Genomic DNA, 13,409 nt, shown 5'->3' on the forward strand with positions numbered 1-13,409 from the left:
TACAATTTTATTAATTTTATATGTTTATAGTAGCGTACTTTATTACTATATATTGTTTAAATTTATAAATTATGCCGGGAAATATTTACGTTATAAGCTAATGTTTTTTTTTTCTTTTTTTTTACCAACTAAAAGTAGAAGAAAACTTTTCTTTCTAATTGTTCTATAATTTTTCCAAGTTATTAAATTTTAAGAAGTATACTCTTTTTTGTACCTTTTATTGTTCATGTTTTTGCAAGATATTTAAAACTTTAAAACTTTGTTACTTTTCCGTCTAATTAGATATTATTTTCACAAAACTAATTTAATATCTTAAAGTTAAACTTTTAAAAATTACAATAAATATTGAAAAGTGTTTTTTTTTGCTCCTCTATAAATAAACTTTAGGTTATTATTTGTAATTATATTTGTAAAGCGTGTTGTTTAAAAGTATAAACTTTATTAGTCATAATTCTAAAATTAAATTAAGAAAGCTTAACACAAGATTTTGAAAATCAACATGTAATGAAAAATAAAAAAAAGTTAAATCACACATCTTTTTTTAAAGTGTCTACCATTAAAATAAAAAAAATACTTAAGAAACTACTACATTTTAAAAACATTAATTTTAATATGATAAGCTTTAAAAACGTTTATTATCGTATATACAAAAAATAAGGCTATTGAAATTATAAAATCGGTAATTTAATTACATTTAAGTCAAATGTACCTTTTAAGGATTAATTAGCAAGTTTTTTATACAAATATTAATCAATTTTTTTAGTCAACTTTTAAATTTTTTAATTTAATATACCTTTTAAAATATAGACTTTTAGAAATGTCTCTACAACAAAATGAAAAGCTCGTTGTCTCTTATTTTAATAAATATTGTAAAATAAAATAAAATTACTAAAATTAAATTTGTATATAAATTTTATAGCCTTACCTTAATCAAAGTCATAATTTTATTTGTTATTATTATTATTATTAACTATAATAACTTTAGACAAGAATTTTTACTAACACGCATAATGTCCAACTGAACATTAAATACTCTTTAAAAAATTTAAATCTTTGTAAACTAGATTACATTTTTAGGAAACCAACTAAAAAAATTATAGTACTTATAACTTAAAATGTTAAAATTTATGTCTTTCATCTTTTTTTTTTTTGATATTTTGTTGATAATACATTAAAAAAGATTAATTGTTACTACATATCACATCTATAATGAATTCACTAAATTAATTCCGAAGCTATTCAGTTTCGTTGCGCACTTGTTTACCTTGCTAACTTATATTTAGTATGCGATTTTAAGCAGCAAGTGACTTTGGAAGTAACTTTAGTATTTTATTTTACCTATTTGTTTATAAACTTGGTCATTTGACCAAAAATTCGTTGTGTTGATTTTTTATCATCATAAATGAACTACAAATATATTGGGTAGGAGTCTAATATGCACGAAGGGACACTTTTGCACGAAGACACTTTTGTACGGGTTAAAATATATTATTTTTTTAAAATTTATTTTTATAATTTATCTTTATTAAATTTTTTATTATCTTGTTTTTTTTGTGATTACTAATTTATTTTTTTTTCTTTCTCTTTTACCCTCAACCCTTACCCTCGGCCGGTAACTGTTTTTTGTATTGTTTTTTCATTAGTTTATTATTTATTTTTAAACTTTATTTTTTGTTATTTTTCATAATTTATTTTTCTATTACTGTTCTACCTAACCCTTACTCTTGGTAGGTATTTTTTTTAACTTATCTTTTTTTTTTAATTCTTTTATTTTACATTGTTTTTATTATTCTCGTGCAAAAATGACCCTATGTGCAAAATTGTCTTCGTGCATTTTGACCCGTTCCCAAATATATTTGTAGAAACTTTATTGCATTAGTATTATTAGTTTATTTTAGTAAAGTATGATTATACCAAGTTAAAAAAGCTTATTGTTGTTGTTGTTGTTGTTGTTGTTGTTGTTGTTGTTGTTGTTGTTGTTTTGAAATTGGTTTAAAGTTAAACTATAAAAAGAATTGTGTTTTTAACTTTTTTGACGTTTTGTGTGTTTCTTTAAATTGAGTTACTTTATGGAAAATTAGTAACTTTACTTGTACTAATAATTTAAACAACTTTACCAAAAAATAGAAAATAACTCACCAACATAAAACGTTTAATTTTTTATTTTTCTGTTTTAAAATATGTTAATTAAAATTGAAACATAATAATATAGAAAATATGATGTTTTCTAACATGTGTAAGGATTTAGTAAAAAAGTATAGAATTTCTGAGAAAGTATATAAATACAAAATTTTAAAAACTCATAAGATTGTAAGTTAAAGTTTTAAAACTAAGTATAAATTTATGTTTTTAAATAAAAATAAAAAAAAGATCGCATTACAAAAAAAAAAGTCACAATTGAAACCTTAAAACAACATTCTTAACCAGGGTGTCCCAAAGTAGGCAATATCTCCTTTTTAAGTTGATTTAAGTAAGTTGGGGGTAATAACTAATAAGGGAGCCATTTTGAAGTTTTCGGTAGTATTGGGTGATATCGCTAGAAAGGCAACGATGGCTAATTTACGGTAGATGTTTTGGGGGTTGTAATGATAACTATAAACAGAAAAAGGTATGAGGTATAAATGATAGGAGATTTGAAACTTACACTAGATATGATAAAGAGGGCGATAATTATGAAATGAATTTGGAAACGTTGTTCTAAACTAAATATCAAAAAAAAAGTAATATGACTAATTAAATGTGAGGTTATGCTACTATTTTTTTTAAAGTGTATCAGTTCTTTTATGTAGTTTTTATAAAAACTTGATTTTTTTAACTTGATGAATAAATAATTTATCAAGTCTCTGAGAAATTTCTGTACAATTAGTTGTTATGCTAAGCAAAACCTTTTTAATTCAATTATTCTTTATTAAATCAAATATTTTTATATTATCATAAAGATTTATTAAACATTAGTCTGCTATTGTACTTTAAAAAAAAACAAGGTCTTTTACTAAACACAAATATATTTTAACAATTTTTTTCAGTGTGTTACAATTGTTACAAAATAAAGAAAATATTTAACTTATATAGCCTTATAATTGCATCAGAAATTAGTTAATCAAGCAAAATAAAAAAGTAATCAAACTTCTAAATAAACAATTAAACATAACATAAGAGCTCTAATTACCTAAGCAAGGATAACTTAACAAGGATTCTCATGTTATGTTTATTTTTTTATTTAGGATTTTGATTACTTTTTTTTTGCTTTATTAACTAATTTCTGATGCAATTATATGGTATATAAGTTAAATATTTTCTTTATTTTGTAACGATTGTAACACACTGAATAAAATTGTTGAAATATATTTATGTTTTGATGATAAAGACCTTGTTTGTTTTATAAAGATTTATCTCAATACCTTAAAGTTATGTTACGAACACAAAAGCTATTAAGTGTTGAAGTTGGATAGTTGGTTGTACAAAAAACTTTTTTTAATAATCATTAAAAGTAACAAAAATAAGAACTTACAACAAAAGCACTTGTTACTTTATGAATACTTGTTAATTGTAACTAATAGAAGTTCTTAAATGTTTTTAAAGTTTTTTAAGGAAACTTTACAGCAAAGAATAAAATAACATGAAAAAGTATTAAATTAAAAAAAATTAAAGCTTTGACATATTATATTTTTTGTTGTTTATATTTTTTTCTATAAAACTTTATCTTTTTATTTTATCAATTATAAGTAGGTTTCACTTGGCAGCCTTTTCAACAACTTCAGCGACAACCTTGGCAACAACTACAGAAGATTTAGAAGAGCCTGCTGACGATAACACACTATGAACTGATGAAGACACACTTTCTTTATTTATCGATGGAGGGTCTTCTTCCTTTAGCAATCCTTCTGCTTCTATCTCCTTTCCAATATGAACAGCTGATTTTAAGGATAAAGGCTTTTTAACTGAGACTTTTCTGCTGTTAAGCGAAGGGTAATTTCTTTTCTTTTGTGAAATTGAGTTTACGGGAACCACTGAGAAAAGTGGATTACGACTAGAAGACTGGGACAAGATTTTAGGATTCGATGGAGATTGTTGAGCAGGAACGCCTTTAGAGTCTTTAGACCCGCAGAGGTTGATAAAGACTACAATTAGTACAAAAAGTCCCACAATCGGAATTGTCATATAAACCCAGCCGTATTCGTTCAAATCCAGACCCCACAACTTCCCAGTTGTCATGACATCAGTACAACCTTCCCGGACTTCCCCTGTAGACAACCAAAACTTGTAGCAATAATAAACAGACGGTTCTTGATGTTGAATGTTGGTTGCAAAACCCTGTATTTCTGATGACATACTTTTATATAATTTTAAATATACCTGTGGGTTGAACAAAAGTTAACTCACTAGCCAATATTTTTTTATTTAGGTGCTAAAAAATACAATGATTTTAATTCAATCAAACAATTTTTCAGTTATATAGAAATAAAAGCACTGTGTTTATTATAAGAAATATAAAGTATAATGTAATTTTACTAATAAAACTAGAAACAAAACATATGTACGATCAGTTTTAAAATAATATTTTTCATGAATTGTTTTGTAAAAACGATGAAAAACTAATACTTAATAATACTAATTATACCTATTATCTGAGCTTGCACGAAACAGTTTTTAAATTGGCTGCTATAGTTTGTTTTGTTATACCATGTTTTATCTCTATTAGAGTAATAAACAAGAAAGAAAAAGCTCTCATTCAATGTGAAATTAAAAGTTGATAGTTTGTATAGAAGTTAACACCTAAAAACAGTTTTTGGTTTGAAAAAAATTCGCCGATAATTTTTTTTTTGTTAATTTGTAAATTTTGGGTAATCTAAAGTTTTTCTCATTTTAATAAATTTTGACTAATTCATTAAAAGTTTTATAAAATTTAACTTAAGTAAAAATTAACAATAATACAAATCTTTTAAAACAAAACTATTTATAACTCTTTTTATACTGTTTTTTAGCAACATAATAAAGTCTAACTGTGTGCTTTACTATCAGCTATTGAAAAAGTTTTTGAACTCTGTTTTTTATATTTTTTTTTAGATGTGTAACTAATATTGATTAATTGGTTTATGGTTTATTTAATTAGAATTTATTAAATTTTGAAATAAAAGTTTAACCAACAAAATATACTGTAAATCAGGTTGTTAAAAAGTTTAATTAAAAACATTTAACATTTCTTGTTGAGAGTCAAAAGAATCCTTATGTTTGTTTTACTCTAAAAAAAAATTTTTCAATTCGAAGAGCTTGTAATTGTATATAATTTTAAATTTTTATTACTTTGCAAAGTATGAATTTAGATAGCATTTCGTTTTTTTACTTACCAAAATTATAAAATCTACTCACTTTCAGCAGCATAGTTTTAAAAACTGTTCCAGAGTTGTTGCAAGTTAATGATTTCAATATTAGTTAAAAAAACTGTAATAAAAAAAATATTCAATCAAGATTTTAATGAATTTAGATTTATACACAACACATTATTTTTACACTAAGATTGATTTAACATGTTTAAACGAAGAACTGGATACAAATATAAACATTTTTTTACTTTGCTACTGTATCATAGTTTATAATTAAGAATACAAAAACTTGTTAATAGTTTAGTACTGTAATTGGCTTATAATAAGCTTATAAATAAAATTTTATTTGATTGAAAATTCAGAAATATATTTATGAAAAAAAAACAGCTGGCTTAAAATGTGTTTGAAGTGTTATCGAAATTATTTTAAGTTATAAAGATTTTAAACCAAAGACAAATTGTATTTTTTATAGAACTTGGCGTTTATGATTCTTAATTCGGCTGCAGAGCGCAGAAAATAAAACAATCAACATAAAGATTCCTACAATCGGAATTGTCATATAAACCCATCCATGTTTGTTCAAATCCAGACCCCATAGCTTTCCAGTTGTCATGACATCAGTACAACCTTCCCGGACTTCCCCTGTAGACAACCAAAACTTGTAGCAGTAATAAACAGACGGTTCTTGATGTTGAATGTTGGTTGCAAGATTCTGTATTTCTGATGACATATTGTGAAATCTTTACATAAACAGTCTGAAACAAACAAGGTGAATATTTTTTTAAGGTTTTAACGTGAGTTATTTTAGTGTTATTAAGTAAACCTTGCTTCTATAGTACTGCCTATAAACATAAAGTACATGTGGCTTTTATATTAAACAATAAACATTTGTACATATAGAAAAAACTGTTCAGTAAACTTAACTGCGCTCAACTAATTAAATCTAAGACTGGTTATAAAGTATATTTATTACTAGAGTCTTAATAATGTACCAACAAAAGTTATACTAGACGACGACAACTTATTTCAATTAGATTAAAAATATAAATTTGTTAAGTTAAAAAAAGTATGTTTGCTGTTTTAAATTTGAATACTACACAAAAAATTGTTTAGTTTTTTTTTAATAAGTGAATAACTTAAAAAGTTCTAGTTTTTTTTAATATTTTATACTATATGGGGTTTAGTTACATAAATGAGTTAGAATAATTTAATATTTATAGTTTTTATTAATTAATAGAGGTTTATTTAGGTCTAAAATGTAGGATTTTTGTAAAGTACAAAGTTTCAACTCATAATAACATTTTTTGATAAAATTCTTGTAAATTATGTTTTAGAAATAAAGTTTATTATTTAACCGGTCATCTTTTTTAAATCTCATTTATCATAAAAAGATTATACAGTAATAACAATGCTTCTTTTGTTATTATTCTTTATTTAAAGAAGCAAACTCAAACTAATAACTTAAGAAGTAAAAGAGAATTACTGCTAACATTTACAAAAATAACCAATTAAGATTTCAGCTTATAATTTTTATTCGAAACATATTTAAAAAGTGTTGTTAACGGTTTTAAAATGCGTCAATAACAGAATCGTATTCTAAACTTTATTTAAAGGTTTTTAAATGAAAATAGTCTGGTACAAGTTGGAACAACAGATGTTGTAAAATAAAATGATCTTAATGTATAAAACTTTATTTGAACTAACTTTTATATTTTAAAGCTATAATGAAAAAAATTTTTGGAATTTGTCCTTTAAAAAACTGTAACAAATTTGGTGTTTTCAAAAAAAAAAGCAGTAATATATGTAATTTTAAAATTAGATTGTCAAACAACAAGTATTAGAGCAAAGCTGATTATTACAAAGTAATCATTAACAAAAAAAGAACTGAAATGTGATATTAAAGGTAAAACTAACTAAGTACTCTAGAAAAACTGTTTTTAAAAAAAGAATACAATACTAATCAACCATGTTCTTTTATAACTTTATTTAAAAAGTTTGAAATGCAGTTAGTATTAAAAGATACTAATGAATATAGTAATCGATGTAGTTGGACAAACATGTGAAACGTATAATGTTAGTTGTGTTAAGTACTCTTCAATGAACATTTATGAGACCACTTGTTGTAATGCATCAACTGACGTTTTAACTATAACAAACTAAAACTCTACTACGCTTTGTTTTAAAAACTTTTGATGTAAATGTTAAATGCGTAACTTTTCTTTTATTTTATCGTCCAAAAAAAGTAAAAAGTGTTTGAAAATAAACAATAGCTCCTTTTGAAAAAAATTATTAATTTATAAACAAAATTTGAACTATTAACTTAAAAAATTGTATACCTTAAATTTACTACAGAGTTTCCCAAAACGGGCTGTATCACATTCTTTGAGGCAATTTTAACTATCAGTATGTAATAATTAGTTAGCACTGGTTATTAAGGAGGCGAAAAAGTATATGGGTTAGTAACTTTTAATGAGAAATGTACAAAATATGGCTATTAATATTCAATTCTAACTATTAATAAAAGACACTAAACGCAAAATCCAAATATATTTCACGCTATTTTTATTAGTGGATACATAGCAACAAATAAAAGATAAATATAATCTGTATAGTAACAGTATTAATCAACATAAAAAAATAATAATTAAATACAAAGTCAAGTACACAAAACTTATCAAAATACTAATTATTAAAGCTGATTAAATACAAACATATAAACACCAACAAAAAGAACATTAGGTAAATAAAGCAACAAAATAGTCTAATTCTTTTTGCCTACAAAGGGTAGGTTTTCTATTTAAAATATATAGAGCTTCCATTTTAACTAATTCAAACACGTTATAACACCTTTTAGTTAAATCTATCCAAATTGAAATTTCCGATTGTTCATTAAATGTTTCACAATAGCAGATTTTTTTATTGCATTCATAATTTTATTAAAATTCTTTTCTTTTTCATTTTCTTTTTCAGCTAAGTTCAAAAACTTATCAAACAAGCAAGTATATGTTCTTTGACTCTTTTCTTCAGCTGTCTTGTAGTAAGACCGATATAGCTATTGTCGCAATAGCATTTGTATTGGTATATAACCATGCGTTTATTAAACGTGTGTATCTTGTCTTTGCTTTCAGGTGCCAACATAAGATTTGAGGTAAAAACTTTACCTTTTATCGTAGATTTCAAAATATATGTTTAATGTTAGATACTATTATACAGACTTTTATTTTTATTTATTAAATATTTTTGTTTAGGAAAATATTTACTGTTTTAAAGTCTAATAGTTTCATTTTTCATAGAGTTTTTTGTTTTAAGATTAAAATTTTGACTGTTAAGTTTTTTTTTTTTCATTTTTTAGCTCATTATATTTTTTTTAAGTTGGGTATGCAACTCGATGACCGAGAGGTCTTTTTGTGCACCCAGGTCCTTGAACCAAATAATTTTAGTGCAACTTTTTGTTTATTTTTTTTCGTTTTTGTCATATACTAAAAAACTACTCTGGGTTTTGCAGCTGAAAACAGTAACTTATTAGTTGCATAATATTCTTCTCTAAATAAGCAGACCTATTGTTTATGTATTGAACTTTTAAGGTGATTTTCTGGTCCAATTTCCTCATCTCTTTTTAAATTATGTAGGTGAGCTTTAATAGTTTTACTTACTAACTAAGGAGGATATCCATTCCAACACAACAAGGTCTTGATGTGTAATCACCTTGAAAATTATATATATATAAACAAAATATCTGCTTATTTAGAGAAGAATATTAAGCAACTAATAAGTTCTACTTTTACAGCTGCAAAACCCAGAGTTGTTTTTACCTCAAATCCTATGTTGGTACCTAAAAGCAAAGACAAGATATCCACATTGATAAAAGCATGGTTATATACCAATACAAATGCTATTGCGACAATAGCTATATCGGTCTTACTACAAGGCAGCTGAAGAAAAGAGTCAAAGAACATATACTTAATTGTATTGATAAGTTTTTGAACTTAGCTGAAAAAGAGAATGTAAAAGAAAAGAATTCTAATAAAATTATGAACATTTGTTGAACAATCAGAATTGTGCTGAAAATTTCAATTTGGATAGATTTAACTAAAAGTTTTTATTACGTGTTTCAATTAGTTAAAATGGAATCTATATATATTTTAAATAGAAAACCTACCCTTTGTAGGCAAAAAGAAAATGACTATAGTGTTGCATTATTTACTTAATGATTTTTTTTTGGTGCTTATATGTTTGTATTTAATCAGCTTTAATTATTAATATTTTGATAAGCTTTGTGTAATTGACTTTGTATTTAATTATTATTTGCTTATGATGATTACTACTGTTACTATATAAGTTGTATTTATCTTTTATTTGTTGCTATGTATCCACTGATGAAAATAGCGTGAAATTTATTTTGCATTGAGTCCCTGTTTTATATTGTTTAAAGTTAATTTTGACTGTAAATGTTTAAATTGTTAAAAAAAGAATCTTACTATTCAAACTTTTGCAAAGTTGGCAACTATGAAAACGAGTTCTTGGAACCCTGTTTTAGGTTCTATGTGTTTTAGGGTGTTTTTAAATACAACGGCCTGTGAGTTTTCAGCCAATTTATCTTTTACACTTGGCAAATACCACAAAATCACCCTGTGCAAAATTTTAAATGACTTGAAGTAAGTTTCACCTTGGCAGAACTCGATTTTCTCAAAACTATCCTAATGCAAACTGTATGGGACCCGAAAAATTCGTCCTTATAATTTCTAGGTAAAGTTTTATTAAATGTTAGAAATTATTCAAAAACACATTGTGCACAATTTAAGACGACTTAAAGAAACTTTTCCGGTAGCAATTTTTGATTTTTTGAAAAAAAAGACTCGAAGTTCAAAAAAACAAATACTGATAAAAATTACATAAAATCAAGAATTGCCTCCATAAAACTTTGTTTAAATAAACTAAAATTGTGCACAACGCGTTTTTTTCATAATTAGCCACGTTAAAAAATTCTAGCTAAAAGTTCTAAGGTAGAATTTTTTGGGTCTTATACAGTTTGCGTTGTGTTGGTTTTCAAAAAATCGAATGGTGCCTAAGTGAAAAATTCTTCAAATCATCTAAAGTTTTATACATTATGTTTTTGTGGTATTTGGCGAAACTAATAAACAAAATTAGTTGAAAGCTCTAAAGTCGCCATATTTATAAGCACCCTAGTCCACATTGTTACACTCAAAGATTAATTGACATTTCAAGTGAAATATATTATGTATATTAAGTATTTCAGTTAAAGAATTTTGGTAGTAAACAATAACTTTAAATTAAATGTTTGTTTTCAATTGTTTTTAACAATTATGTTTGTAATTATAACTTATAGCAAACCAGGGTTGCTAAACTTATGATCGCCTAATTTCTGAAAGTTTGAAAAATTGCAGCCTCTTTTATCATACACCGACCCTTTAATAGTTACATAGCTATTTATTTTTTTGTTCTTTTACTAGTTATTCCCCTCTCATAGTCAAAATCATCACCAAGGAGCGATATCGCCAGTTTTGGGAAACTCTAAGTTAAACTAACTGTAAGTGAATATTAAGAGCTTTTTTAAATAAAACATTAAGATAAATAGTGTAGTTGGTACATCTGTAATAGTTCAAACTTTTCTTTTAAATACAGTTGATTTGCTAAACTAAGCAATTGTATCATTTTCATAATTAAATAATAAACTTAATGTCACAGAATTTGAGTTAAAAAAGTTTTAAAGACGATATTAAAAAAAAACATGTAAAGCAAATAACCTTTAGAATCACACACTCAGGACCATAAATACACTGTGCAAAAATAACTTCTCGGGCAAAAGTAACTAACCTCGAAATTTTTGATTATATACAAACTTGTAATTACGTTACACTTTAAGTAAAAACTTGATCCCTTTTATATCTGATTTATCATTCATAGACAGTTGTTGCTAAATGAACAAGTACATACAGATTATTTTAGCTTTTATAACATAAAGTTTATATAACGCTTAAAAACTATATGGTATTTTTTCAAGTTATTACCAGTTTCATATTTATAAAATTAAATATTATCATATTTTGTTTTATAGACTTAAAAGAGCATTATTAGTATACAAAGCATATTAGTAAAATAAGAATTTAGATGAGTATAAAACTATGCAAGCTTTTATTGTATATATTTATTAAGTTTTAGCCAACAGAGACAAGCTAAGTCTAAATACCGTATCTTTGGTTAACAATTTTTGAAACTTTTTTTTTGCTATAAAGTTTACTGATAGAATGCAAGCGAAAACATTTTAGTTTAGTAGCTTGTAAGTAATTATTAAAAACTTTAAAAAAAGTTAAAAAAAAGCTTAGATTAGTAGAACTTTTATTTTTGTAACTCATTTTTATTTATTACATTTTTATATTTAAACAAACAAGAATCAGAAGTTTATTAAACCCTAAATGAACACAAAATTCAATGAAGTACACAATACATTTAATAATATAATCTATATTATATTTCAGATAAATAATTATAAGGTAGCTATTTCTTTTCGCGCTAACAGCTTATATGAAAAAATGTATTTGCTGTACGCGAAGAAGCTATGTTGTTCTAATGCAGGGTTTCCCAAACTTTGGCCCCCTTTAAAGAAATTGAAAAAGCCATGGCCCCCTTCAACAAGATTACTCATAAACATAAAAAACACCAAAGACCTTTTTTTTTTTTTTTGCTCTCCATCTGCAACTCAAGAATATCTATTGTAAGTTTCGAAACTACCATAAAATAATTTTGTTCATATTTAGAGCGTTTTGTTTATGAAAATTATATTTAATTAAGTTAAATAAAGTCGTTTTCATAAAAAAAAGTTACATTTTGCGAATAAAGTGTTTAAGAATTTTGTAGATAAATTTAATGGTTTTGTGAATTTGATGACTAATTAGTTTAATTTTTTCATAAGCATACAAAAAGTATGCGTTGATGTCTTTAGATTGATCTCCATTACTAGTTTATAATTGTTTTTATCACTAAGCTTGATGAATAATTAATAAGTCTATGTTTTAGTTTAAATCTTAAGGGACACAGCTTTAAGAAAAAAAAGACTTATAGTTAAAAATTCAGTTTCTGCATAATTGAATTATAAAAATTATACGTTTGTCTTATTTTAATATAATATCTTGTTCAATTTTAAGTACTTATATATATGTAGATAAATAAAGATAACATCATATAGAATAGAATATTAAAAACATAAAGAAATTTAAACTTATTTTTTGCTCCGTCGTCGAAAAATATACTTTACAAACTTGTTAATGTTTTGAAAAACTACAGCTTAAAATAAATTGCTATACTTATAAAAATTGCTAGACTATTTATTAAAGGCTTTGTATAAAGCCTTTAACGAAAGCTTTTATTTTAAAATACGAATTCGAAAATATCCGAATCCGGCTGAGTCTTTACTTGAGTTCAAAAAAAGGATCCGGCTAGATCTGAATTTCAAAAGTAGATCTAGCCGGATCCAAAAATTGTTGATCTTGTAGAACACTAATTTGAATTGATTACGTAAATTAGACAGTTTTGTTTCATTGAAAAAAACAAGTATAACTGGTCCGTCAGTGTAAAAGTTTTAGCTTAAAAACGGATTTCATTTCTTTAGTATATTTATTTAATGCAGTTTATAACAAATTTATAACTTTAGTAGGACGTGTGAACATTTAATCAGTTTCGATTATGTCGATTCTTCATACTTCACAACTAATACCTCGTAAGTTTTACAAATTGCCTTAGAAAAACACTTGAAAACTAAAGTCTATTTCTCTTCAATTTTTATACAATTACACTTAAAGTATATTGAAATAAAGAGCAATATAAAACTATTAGGGTCTTTAAAAAGTGTTTGATACTTTTAAAGGAATAAAACACTTAAGATTAAAGATTTTTTAAAGGACAATTCCTTGTAGCACATATTTTTTGTAAGTTTTCTATTGGTAATAGGTGTCTAAAAAAAGACCGGGTTTGTGGCCAAAATATTGTAATTTTAGCCTGTCATGCCCCGGTTTATACATACAATTTTCCTAATTCCTATTGGTCGGTGCGCAGTTAGGCTGATAACTA

The 13,409-nt window shown here is 25.0% G+C and overlaps 1 protein-coding gene across 1 annotated transcript; it reads right to left on the bottom strand.

Moving 5' to 3' along the window:
- Positions 1-3,176: 3,176 nt before the first annotated feature.
- On the bottom strand, positions 3,177-6,075 carry LOC145834101 (uncharacterized). The gene is made up of 2 exons (XM_082941446.1): positions 5,371-6,075; positions 3,177-4,356 (listed from the first exon to the last, which is right to left on the bottom strand). The coding sequence occupies exons 1-2, from the start codon at positions 5,380-5,382 to the stop codon at positions 3,733-3,735; spliced, it is 636 nt and encodes a 211-aa protein (XP_082797572.1). The 5' UTR covers positions 5,383-6,075; the 3' UTR covers positions 3,177-3,732.
- Positions 6,076-13,409: the final 7,334 nt, after the last annotated feature.

This window comes from Thalia democratica, chromosome 4, assembly GCF_965202585.1.
Source record: "Thalia democratica chromosome 4, ktThaDemo2.hap1.1, whole genome shotgun sequence".
Taxonomy (NCBI): Eukaryota; Metazoa; Chordata; class Thaliacea; order Salpida; family Salpidae; genus Thalia; species Thalia democratica.